Raw genomic sequence first — 13,227 nt, forward strand, 5'->3', positions numbered from 1 at the left:
GAGTCAAATGGAATTTTGTTGACATTGTGCTAGAAAAGATGAGGTTCGGTAGAAGATGGAGGGCATGGATTACAGAGTGCATTAGATCAGCTTCTATATCTGTGATGGTTAATGGGGCTCCTTCCAAGCCGTTCAAGATGGAAAGAGAGCTTCGACAAGGCGACCCGTTATCACCTTTTCTTTTCGTCCTCGTTGTAGATGTGCTGAACAGGATGATAAGTGAGGCGGTAAGAAACAGAAGGATAGCTCCTCTATTAGTAGGCAGGGACAATGTAGAACTATCTCACCTCCAGTTTGCTGATGATACCATCTTGTTCTGCCCACCAGAGGAAGAGACAGTCAGAAACTACAAGAGATTTCTGAGGTGTTTTGAGGTCATGTCGGAATTGAGTATCAACTTCGACAAGTCTAGTTTGATACCAGTAAATTGCAGTCAGGAGTGGGCCAATCAAATGTGCAGGTTGTTAGGATGTCAGGCGGCAAATCTACCAGTAAAATATTTGGGAATTAATCTAGGTGCGAACCCCAGGCTGGTAAAAACGTGGAAGCCAGTAATAGATAAGGTGGAGGAAAAACTAAGTTTGTGGAAAGCAAAGGTACTAAGCAAAGCCGGAAAGCTGGATAGTCTGCCTACGTACTATTTGAGCTTGTATAAAATGCCAGTTACGGTGGCCAAAAAAAAATCTCATTGCAAAGAAGATTCTTTTGGGGGAAGGACGACGAACGACCTGGATTGACTCTTGTAAAATGGGAGATGATACAGGCACCAAAGAAACTAGGGGGACTAGGTGTGGGAGATGCGATGATTCATAACACCGCATTGTTGTTTAAATGGTGGTGGAGATTCTCTAAAGAAGAGTGTCCTCTATGGAAAAAGGTTGTGTGCTCATGCAATAATCTAAACCCTGGGGCAGCTATTGTCTACTCAAGTTATACCAGCAAAAGGGGGTCCGTAGAGGGATATTTGTAACTTGCAAATCAAGGAGCAACATGTAAGACAGAAGATGATTGACGGGTTGGCTATGGAAGTAGGCGATGGCAGACTAACCAGATTTTGGGAAGATACATGGCTACAGTCGGGGAAGTTGAATGACTCATTTTCAAGACTCTACTTGATTTCAGATAATAAGGGATCCGTGATTGGGGAGTGTGGATTTTGGAATGGGATAGAGTGGGTTTGGAATTTCCATTGGAGAAGGAAACTCCGACAATGGGAGACCGACAGCTTGAACCAAATGCTTGAGACCTTGCAAGCTGTGAGACTGCTAGCAGACACACAAGATAGAGTGGTGTGGAAATTTGATAAGGAAGGCGTTTATACTACCAACTCTTTTGTGCAGGCTTTGCAGGTACAGACATTGACGGATGATGTACTCAACTATAAGTTCACAAATGGAATATGGAAAGAAATTGTTCCACCGCGGGTAGAGTTGTTTACTTGGTTTGCACTTGTAGGCCGAGTGAATACAAAAGATCGCTTGAGCAAATTAGGCATCATTGAACAAAGTGATAACATATGTGTTATGTGTAGTAAGGAAATTGAAACTGTCCAACATCTGTTTGTTACGTGTGAATTTGCTTGGCAGGTGTGGTGCGCATGGATAAGTCATGTGGGTCTTGCTTGGAGCTCCCTAGGTTCCATAAAAGAACATTTTGAGAGCTGGAGGACGATAAATTTGAGAAAAGATGTGCGAAAAACATGACTAGTGGATTTCTTCTCAGTTATATGGAACATCTGGTTATGTAGGAATGATGTGATCTTTCAAAATAAAGCAGCGACAGTGGTGGATTGTGTTGTTAAGACATTTTGTTATTATAGAGAGTGGTGCAAAAGGTAACCCATGTTGTTGATGGCTATGCCAAAGATAATATTGGAGTTGCAAAACTGTCCTTTTAGTTCTTGTATGCTCCACTAAATGTGTTGAGCTCTCTTTTCTTTCAAAAAAAATATCACTATTTTAAAATTAATTATTTAAATATTACCGTTTTTATATCATTAGAAACAAGTATAATTAAAAAATAAAGAAAAAGACAAATAGGTCTCTAACCTTTTGTCCCGCGGACATTTTTGTCCCTAACCATTGAAAAATACTTTTAAGTCTCTGACCTTCACAAAACTTGGACGGATCAGTCCCTCCGTCCAAATGCCTTCATCAGGGACTGATCCGTCCAAATGCCTTCGTCAGGGACTGATTCGTCTAAGTTTTGTGAAGGTCAAGGACTTAAAAGTATTTTTCAATGGTCAGAGACGAAAATGTCCGCAGGACAAAAGGTCAGGACCTATTTGTCATTTTCTCTTAAAAATAAAATATCAAGTCAATTATCATTGCAATAAAAGAGTGTTATCTGAATAATTAATAAAAAAGTATAATATTTTTAATAATAAATTAAAAAAAAGTGACATTAAAAAAAGGCCGTTGATGCAAGTTTTTCAACCAGGTAAATTGGGCAGGGATCGGAGTCATTCATAACAATTTGGGCTTATGAATTAAGCCTTGAACTCCTAATTGGGCTCAGAGAAATAGACATGTAATTTTCAAATCTAATGACAAATGTTGTCCCAAAAAAAAAATCTAATGACAAATAGGTACTTCACTTAACAAATATGCGATATTTGCTCTTAATTCTTAAATATATAATAATGTTATTAATTAATTCTGGGTAAGAGGTCGTCATGCTCATTAGCCAACTTCATTTATATTATTCATATTTTTAGGAGAAGTAATTTAATATTAAATAATGAAGTCAAAATGATCCTGGCTTCATGCACTAAAATTTGGAGAGCATTGATTTAGAGTAGTTGTTTTCATCCAAAATGCCATATATATTTACTAAGGATGATGAAGAAAAATTAAACTTTATGCGAATTGAAGGTTACGCCTTCACTATATAGAATTTTGCTGACTATACAAATTTATGAGTTGTCTAGTAATATACATATTTTGATTCACTACTAGAAAACTAATTATTATAGACGGATATTTTCGACGGATTTTATCCCACGGAAATACAGATGGAATTTCAGAAAAAAATTTTGTCGGAAAAAAAAATGAATTAGCATAAATTACAGACAGAAAACAGAATCTGTCGATAATTCTGTCGGTAAACTTAATTTTTTTTTGTGAAAAATGATTACAGACGGATAATTAAATAGACAAAAGGCTGCATTTTATTAAATTATTACAGACGGAAAATTCGTCTGTAATTTAAATTTTTCGTCGGAAATATTGAGCTAACCCTAATTTTATCACCACCCTATCGAGCTCCATTCACACTCCTAACCTATGAACTCATTTTCACCCTCATCCCTCTTCAAAGTTGTCGTCAAACTCTTCTCCTCCGGTAGAAGGTGCTGTCGCCGCCAGCGGGGACAGACCGTGGGTGCCTTCGTCATCTGGGGAAGCTCTACTCGGCCCTCTTCGCATCGTTCCTCCTCTCCTCGCCATTGAACGAAGTTTTGAGTTGAGCTCGTGGCATTGCCATCGGGAAGGGTTCCTCCCCTCCTCGCCGTGCGTTGTTTCTGATTCACTGCTCCTCGCCGTTTTTTGCTGTTGTCCCTTCTCTTCTCTGATTTTAGGTAACTCTGTCTCAAACTCTCATCGCGAGCTCACTCTGTCTCACACTCTCCGAGCTCACTTTATCAATCTTACTCTCACAACTTTTGCAACCATCTATTCAGTTTAGTTGAGGTGAGATTCATTCATCGTGGCTTCCACTTTTATCTTGAGATCACTGATTTTCTCTGAGTTTCTGCTTCAAGTATAGGACAAGTAAGCAATTTAGCCAAATGATGTCAGATATCCGTGAGGGTGTGGATACAACCCACGAATGGCTAATTCCTGCTTACAAAAAGGTGCTGGAAAGGTACTGAAAACAGATGAGAAATGAAAAAATATAAGGAAAAAAGCAAGGGAGAATCGAGCGTTACTCTTAGGTGGTTCTGTCCATTGCGGTGGTTCTATACCATTGAGCTCAACTATAGAGAGGATGGTAACATAATTTAAGTGGCTTTAGATCTTATTTAATAGACATATATTTATGTAAATTTTTTCTTATTTTGTGTTTTATGTGGAACAGAAGAAGCAGTTGGACCGTACACCAACCCACAAGGAGGTCTTCAAAGAAACCCACACACTTAAAAGTGACAAGTCTAAATGGGTGGACAAGCACTCACAAGACACTCATGTGAGATATAGCATAAATGTTAAATTAATGTACATGTTGCCACTTGAATATTTATATACACACATGCATGTATATATTTGAGTTAAAATATTTACAATTTTGTTGTCTGAAGCTAAAATTGCAATGTCCCACATGTTCTGATACTTAATTTTTCTCCCTTTGGTCATTGATGATCTGCTACTTTACTTGCAAGATAGCCCAGTTACTTTGCATTCAAACATTTGCAAAATTATTTTCCGTTTCTTCCCGCTGCAGTCATGAGGGAAAGTGTCATTACTAGAGCTTTCTGCCATCACTGATTTTGGAATGTACTGCATTACTTGTTGTATCAGTTGGAATGTACTGCATTTACTTGTTGCATTAGTTGGATATGGTGGACGGTGGAAAACTGGTGCTGGGACATTAACATTGCATTTGGGGTTGGTTGGAATCTATTGCATCCCTACTGTAATGTTCATCTTTGTGATTTTGGTCATCAAGAATTATATTTGGAGTCTCAATATTGGACATAATGCACAATCATGTACTTATGAAGATGGTTATAATAATTTGTCTAGAGTATGAAAACTGGAGGAACAAGCACTGTACTTCATGTAATATGGTTTATCATTATATCAAGGCCATTAATCCCATTATGGCCTTATAAATGTGCATAAATAATTAAATATACACAAATAAAATAAGATGTATGTCACTTAGATTATTCATTTATGATGGATGATTATTTCAAATATACAGATTTGTTACTTAAAAACAAAATGACCGAATAAAAATTAGGAAGAGTATTAGAAAGTATTATGGAGATGCAAGACATTAGAGCTAATCAACTTCACCTATTGAATATGTAGTTATTAAAAGTATGCTATATATTGTGTACTATATTGTTTGAAACTTGATTTATATAATTGATATAATCATTGTGCAACAGGAGAAGTTTATAAAAAAGTTGGCAGAAGTTCAGGCTCAACATGCCGAGGCTCAAGCACAGGGAATGGAGCTATCACCAATTGATGAAGACTTGATTTAAGAGGAAATGTGTGGTGAGAAAAAGAAGAATTGAGTTTATGGAAAATGGTCATTATTTTATAGCTCTATCAAGTCTGGAACCACTTCTGCTAATTCTGTATCTGGAAGAGTACATAGAAATCAAAATTCTGTTCCTGATTTGCGAGAACAAATTCATAATCTCAATGAAGAGCTTTTTCAGCGTGTTACTCAACAAACAGATGAGCGTATTAGTAAGTTGTTAGATACACGCTTGGCTCATATGGAAAAGACTCAAAAGAAGTTAGAAAAGTTGGAACGGGCAATTGGAAAGGCCAAGAAGGAAAAGCTGAAACAGAAGAGATGGAATGAGGCTTATGTTAGCTATTATGAGAAGGTTAGAGCGTCAAGTAGTTCTAGTGCAGTTCCACTACCACCGCCACCCTCAATGTCTTCGGATGAGGACTATGATGATGATGAGGATGAAGATGACACTGAAGACTATAGCTGATAGTTTTAGTATGGTTGAACAATATACTAGGAATTATAGTTGATGATCAATACACTTTGTTTATGTTTTGAATTATATTGACTTGCTTGTTTATAGTACTTTTCTTTTAGTTTGATAATACGATGAATTTGTTTATTTTTTGAAATATTATAAATATTTGAATACAAATTAGATAAAAATTTGTATTAAATTTATATTTATTTTGTATGAAAATAAGTTTATTTTGTAATTGGAAAAATAAAAAATTCTATTTTACCTTACTGATGGATTTACAGACGGATTTTCTGTCTGTAATCAGAATGTGAGATGATTTTCCAAGGTTCAAATTACAGACAAAAAATCTGTCAGAAAATTTGTCTGTAATTACAGACGAAAAATCCGTCTGAAAATCCGTCGGTAATTACAGACGGAAAATTCGTCGAAAAATCCGTTTGTAATTACAGACGGAAAATCCGTCGGAAAGTTCGTCGTCTTCGGGAAATGGATGGAGAATTTATAGAGGGAAAATCTGTCGGTAACTGGTAAAAATCCGTCAGTAATTTTCCGACGGAAAAAAATTCGTCGGTAAATAATTTCCGATGAGACTTTTACAGAGGGACAAAATCCGTCGGTAACCAAAAATCCGTCTATAATAAAGACTAAATCTATCTATAAATCTGTCTGTATTAATCCATTTTTTAGTTGTGATTTAGTTATAAAAATTATATTCTTTTCTAATATGAAATTATGCCTTTTGGTTAAATTTGTAATTTTATGTTATTCACATTAATTATTTAATATTTTCTTTCTATTACTATCTTATAGTAATGCCACTTAATCATATACTATTTTTTTGTTTTCCCTTTTATATTATAATCCAATTAATATCAATAATTTATTTATTTGTTTGTTTCTGTGACAAAACGTATGTATGTTTTTCATTAACTAACGTAAATAATAAAAAAAAGAAAAATCTTTTGTAAACAAAACTTCATATGAAAATATTGTATAACACTATAACAATCTCGGCAGATAACGACGGCAGTTTAGTGGCAGTTGTAGAAATTTACTACTAGATGAAAAATAGCGGTGGTTAATACAACAGTTAGTCGTGGAGTTGCTATTCGTTTCAAATTTAGCGGCAGTTATGTTTAACCGCTGCTAAATATAACAAAATGCAAGAAATAATTGTTGAGCCAGAATTTATTTTTAGCGGCAGTTTTATTCCAACTGCTGTCAAATTTACTTAATTCCTCACTCTCATATTTGGATATAGTCTATTTTTAAAAATCAACATAACATAAACTACTTTAGTTCTCACTAGTTTCAACAATGTTATTACACAAAAATATTGTCTTTCACAAATATAGAAATTTTTTATTGGTAAATAAATTGAGTTTGTCCGTCTTTTAATTTTCGATATATTCTAATTAGTTAATTTTGAGCAATATACTTGAGTCACTGTTACCTAAACCGTAACACTATTTTTGGATTTGTTGTATATAAAAAAATTAATCACTTTAAAAATATAGAAAATTTTCAATCATGAGAACATATTTACAAATTAGATTTTTCCGTTTACTATAAGATTTTATAAGTTTGCATTCAAGCATAAATGTAAAAGAAATATGTAAGAAATGTATCAGTTAATGCTAATTTTAATCGAGCATAAATTAAACTAAGGCTTCTTTGAAAATATACCTTATTCAACATGAATCTTGAATTTCAAAAAGTAGTCACATATGTAATACTGCAACAAAAACCATTAAACTAAGGGGAATCGATAAAATACAAGGTCAAAATTTTTCTTCAACATCGTATTGACCTGGGCAAAAATACTCTGTCATGAATCTATGGCTTTCACGTGTTACAGAATCTGATATTTCATCTCCAAACCATGGCATTTTGTTTAAATCGAAGCCCCTATTTGTAACATGTACATGATCTTGTATTTGCTGATCATCCAAAGTTTCATTGTCTTCTTCCGGAACCCTTTTAAAATCAGACTGCATGGAGATGTCAATTTTAACAGAGAAGATTTCATCTAAATTTTCTTCTAAATCAGTCTTTGTCCCATCTAGACTGTCATTAACTACTTCGCCTGAATATTCAGGTAACATTAAAAATATCAACATCATACAACAATATAAGGCTACTGAAAAGAAATTCTAAACTCCTAATTCGTCAGATATTAATTTAGTAAAAACATGGTATGTTAATATCACAAGAAATTTTTAGAACAAAACAAAAATAAACAACAATTACCATCTCCCTTATTAATACTTTGGGCATATCTCTTAGAAAGAAGATATGTAATGTACACTTTTATATACTTCATTTCCTCCTGTGATGCAATATCCAACTCAATAACATGGTTGTTTAATTTCTGAAGCGCGCCTACATAATAGCAGATATAGTTCATGGTTTTTTTTTGTAAAATACGCTATTTATAAACAATGAAATTTCTGTATTAGAAATCTATTCTTTTACCTTCAATTCAAATAAACTATTTAAATGGAAAAAAAATTACTTTTAGCGGCGGTTATTATCGAATGCTGCAAAATCCAATTTTTTTAACTAAAATAAATGATAACCGTTGCGAAAAGAATCTCAAATCAGTCCTGGAAATCAGCAGCGGTTCCTAACCGTCGCAGAACATTTTCGTCGCTACCATGTTTGGTAGCGGTTATTCCAACGAAAAAAAAAACTAAAGATTTACCAGCGCCTTTAATTTCAGCGATCACTCAACCGTTGCTGTATGTTTAGCGACGGCCAAAAAACCGCCACAATTCGAACTTTTAACTGCCATGTTTACTTTTAAATCCGAACTTCGATAATAATAAATAATATTGTTTAAGATGGAAAGAGTCATAAAAAGAAAATCAGTAATTAAGAGAGAAAAACTAACAAGGAAATAATTAATTTGGATAACATGAAATTATTACAAATTTAACCAAAAAGTGTAATTTAATATAACAATATTCGGATCACAATAAAAAATCAGTCTAAAACAATTCAGAAATTATCATATTTTACCTTTCTTAGTTACAATTTATCTTATTTTATATTTTTTAGTTATTATTAAAATATTTAAATAATATTAAATATAATAATAGTATAATTATGAATATTACGTCCGTAAAATTATAGATATTAAATTAAAAAAAAGTTATGTCCAAATTAAAACGTGTATATTATTGAGAATCTATTATCTACTCGTAAACTTGTGTAAGTTAATACACACATATATACCAATAATTTCCATTATTCCGTTAATAATTCTATTATTATTATTATTATTATTTGTCCTGTTTTTGTAATAATTTCTTTTGAACTTGAAGTGTAAATTGGGAATAGATTTATATTTTTGTATACTTTAGAAGAATAAGACTGATAAGAACTAAATTTAGAACTTTTTTCATAGAAATTTTAATAATACTATATAATAAAATCCAAAAATTTAAACTATTAAATATATAAATAATGATGATTACATTTATTCACCATCATCAACCTTGCATATCCAAGCCATATCCCCAGCTTCATAAAAACCATTATTAGCATCTGAAAGCATAGGAAAGTTCAAAGATGCAGCAGCTTCTGTCCAAATAGAATCATCATAAAAATCAGGCTCAGAAAATGAGGAACTTGGCTTCTCTACATTATTATTATTATTGATAATATTATTGTCCATAGGCTTTGTTGGGTTTTGGAAGCTTTCCAAAATTATAGGCTTGGTGTTGAAGTTATTGATGTTGTTGATATCATCTCTTAAGGGAAGAGACATAATGGCTTCATTGGTGTAAATTGGTGTAACACCAACCTCATCAGCCATGGGCACCAAAGGTTTGAGGTGATTGTTGTTGTTGTTGAAAGAGGTGCCAATGTTGTGCTGATTAATCATCATGTGAGATTGTTGTTGAAGAAGGTTGTCTCTTTGAATATCCTGTTAGATAAAAAAAAAAAAAAATATAGAAATATTTGGTAACTAAAGAAAATCAGACAAAATTAGCCATAATTTGCCTTATTTAGCATTCATTAATTGTTGCGACAATTAATTAATGCTAAATAAGGCAAGTTCTGGCTGTTTTTTTTTGTCTAGCTAGCATTACTAAAAAAAAAAGTTACTAGATAATATACTGTTTGTGTTGGATAATATTACACTAAATTCAGCCACAAAATTTTGCTACTAGTATAAAATATATGTTAAAATAAAAGGTAAAAATGCATGTGCAGTTAATTTTATGTGAAATTGACAATTGAAAATCGTTAAATAATTTGATAGATTCGACTAAATTGTCATCTAATAACTCTCAATAATTAACTTCATATGAAATTAACTGTACCTGAATTTTTATTAATATAAAATACATATTAAATATGAGTTAAATAATACATATATTTATATATACATATATAATGACTAATTTTAGTATATACATAATATATTTGATTTATGTTATATTATTTAATTGTCTATTTTTAAAAATATATTTTTTAATAAATAATTGTCTGTTTGTTAGAAAATTTAGATAGCGTTAACTTTTTTTTATTAATTATACACTTATTTAATAACCTAAATATTTACTTTATTATTAATTACTTTATGAATAATGTCCTAAAATATATTTTTTCTTTTACAACTTCAATAACTTCCAATGATTTTACTAATTAATGTGAAAACTTGAAAGTAGACAATCAATTAATACCGAAGAAAGTATATTGGAATTATTAAACTGAAATTAAAAATTTAAAATTATATAAAGATTGGTATATATCAGTAAGTAATTAATGGGAAGACATGCAACAAGTAATAATGAAGGTTAAATAACACAAATTTTAATCGTTTTTGACTAATTTTGTTTGTTATTAAATATTTTTCAACACAATATATACTTTAATTGAGTCAATAGAAATAATTAAATCTAAACTTCTTATGTATGAATATAATGAACGAAAAATTTTGCACATAGTATGTAATAAAAAAATTATTTTGTATTTTGAGAACAAACGAGTACTCTTATTCTGTATTATTTATTTTAACAGTTTAAAAATAATTTATATTTTATTAATATTTTTAAAATTTAAATTAAAAATAATAATCAACCTATAATACTGATATAAAAGATAGTTAATTAATTAGAGTAAGATCAGAACATTGATTTATTCTCCAATTCTCCAAACATCTAAATATTTCTCTATGATAAACATGCATGCATGAATGGAATCAAATGATTTCTGAAGAATAAATGAATTGATCGATGACCTCTTTTGTCTTTATGACCATTGTTTCTTCCAACCATCATTTAATTTCTAAAATTTAAGGTGTAATATCATTTCAAGAACAAAAATGTTTAGTAACAAAAAATTATTATTCAAAATCAGTTAGAATTTGTCTTATTTAGTATTTATTAATTATTATAATAATTAATAAATAATAAATAAGATAAATTTTTGCTAATTTTTTTGTTTCTTTAATATTACCAAGAATGTGGTTAGGTTATGAAGTATGAACAAAACTAACTTTTTACCTGAGTTGTGGAAATAGAGGGTTGAAGGTCTGGGAGATTGAGCTTAGCATCATGGCCGTAAAGCTTACGCGCCGCAGCATCGTAGGCCAAGGCGGCTTCATGGGACGTATTGAACGTCCCAAGCCAGATACGCGAACCACGACGTGGTTCGCGTATCTCGGCAACCCATTTGCCCCAAATCCTTTGCCTTACACCTTTGTAGGTGCATGTTGCATTCTGAGGGCCTCCTTTTCCCCTCATACAACCCTTTCTTGAATTGGTTTGTGCTTGCTTCCTCATCAATTGCTTTCCCTCCTGATCAGTTCCCATCATCTTTGCTTTGATCATTGTAGCAAGAAATTAAATTTTGGAGATTAGTTCACAAATTTGAGTAGTAAACTAGTAATAGATATAGTTCTAATATGACTTGAGGAGAGAACAAAGGTAGTAATAGGTGCTATTTATATTTGGGGGAAAAGAATAGGGAGGATTTTATTGATATTAATATCCAGTGTAAATGGTCAACAAAGATAGATTGTTTACACCGTAAAATCAGCCAGTAATTATTGTTGTATTTTTTAATTTCTATATGTATTCTTGTAAGAATTTTTTTATTTTTTATCAAATCAATCTATATTCTTGTATGAAATATATAATAGTAGTTAATTTTTTATGCTTATGTAATATGATTGATTTTTTAAAAAGAATTTTGACGTATAAAAATATACATGTAATTTATCCATAATTAATTTATATGTCTCTTTTTATCCGTTTAAATTTTTAATGAAAATAATTTTATAATATAATATTAGATCTTTTATAACTGAAAGTCTAGAGTTTGATCCTTGTTATTTTTAAAAGAGAAAAAAAATTACATAAGATAAAAAAAAACTTATGCAAAATAATTTACACAAATTCAACGACTTTTGTATAAAAAGACTAATTAAAAATATAATTATCTCTTTTTATTAATTTAAATTTTTTTAAGAAGTAATTTTATGATATACTAATTTACTTCCTAGTCAAGTCGCAAAAAGAATCGGAATGACAATTTTATAGTTAAGATTTATGTGTAAAAATATACATAAAATTTAACCCATAAAACTTTTTACTAATTTTCATCCCCTAGCCAAACATATTTACAATAAGGATAATAAAGGATTCTTATACAAAGTTTTTCTAGAGTAATTAAAAATTGATATTTATCTTATTCATAGTTTTCTTTTATTCTACTGTATGTATTATTTATAATCTATGAAATACTATACTAATACACACGTATATACATATACAAATGAATACATTGAATTCATATCCCTTAATTAATAATATGGTGACGTTCGATTTCTACTCGTCATGTTGAAGCAATCTTTCGTGTCAACTATGACCCTCACTGTTTATTTCTCTTATGCACACTTGGCTTCTTTATTTGTCTGTATATACTGCTATGAAACACTTTAGACAGCGTACAATTCAAAATCTAATTATCTTCTATTTTAAAGATAAATTTCAAGAGTATAATATAAAATTTTAAAATTTTTTAGATATTCAACACATTAAAAATATAAAAAAATATTGTATTTAATAAATTTAAAAAATATATTTTTTATAATATTTTTAGAATTTAACTAACATGCGTCTTTAGAGTGTATGATAAGATTATCATTAGTAAAAGATTTTAATTTTTTAATAAATACAAAATAAATATATTAAAATTTATTTTTTATATTTAAAAAAAATTAATTTATAATCTTAACATGTATTATTAAGAGACAAGATAGATAATTTTTTTTTTAAAATGTCTTTAAGATACATGTTAAAAAGACCCTTAATTAAATAGCAAATTTTTCTTACCTTGTGAAATAAATGAGCATAAATGTTGAATAAAAAATATTAAATGATGAGAGAGAGGTAATAAAAAAGATGAATTTATGGGGGAAGAGAAGCTGGTTTTGGATAATGAAAAGTTACCTCATATTCATGGAATATTTATTCAAATGGAAAAAGGATTAATACAAATATATAATGATAGAGTGAGAGAATTAATTACTATTAAAT

At 30.7% G+C, this 13,227-nt stretch overlaps 1 protein-coding gene across 1 annotated transcript; it reads right to left on the bottom strand.

The window, feature by feature from the left end:
• Positions 1-7,455: 7,455 nt before the first annotated feature.
• Positions 7,456-11,553, bottom strand: LOC107646219 (uncharacterized). Its single transcript, XM_021105754.2, has 3 exons — positions 11,191-11,553; positions 9,164-9,605; positions 7,456-7,760 (listed from the first exon to the last, which is right to left on the bottom strand). Exons 1-3 carry the CDS (start codon positions 11,515-11,517, stop codon positions 7,456-7,458), a joined length of 1,074 nt encoding a protein of 357 aa, XP_020961413.2. The 5' UTR covers positions 11,518-11,553.
• Between the last annotated feature and the right edge of the window lie 1,674 nt (positions 11,554-13,227).

The sequence above is a fragment of the Arachis ipaensis genome, chromosome B6 (assembly GCF_059453495.1).
Source record: "Arachis ipaensis isolate K30076 ecotype BB chromosome B6, ASM5945349v1, whole genome shotgun sequence".
NCBI lineage: Eukaryota > Viridiplantae > Streptophyta > Magnoliopsida > Fabales > Fabaceae > Arachis > Arachis ipaensis.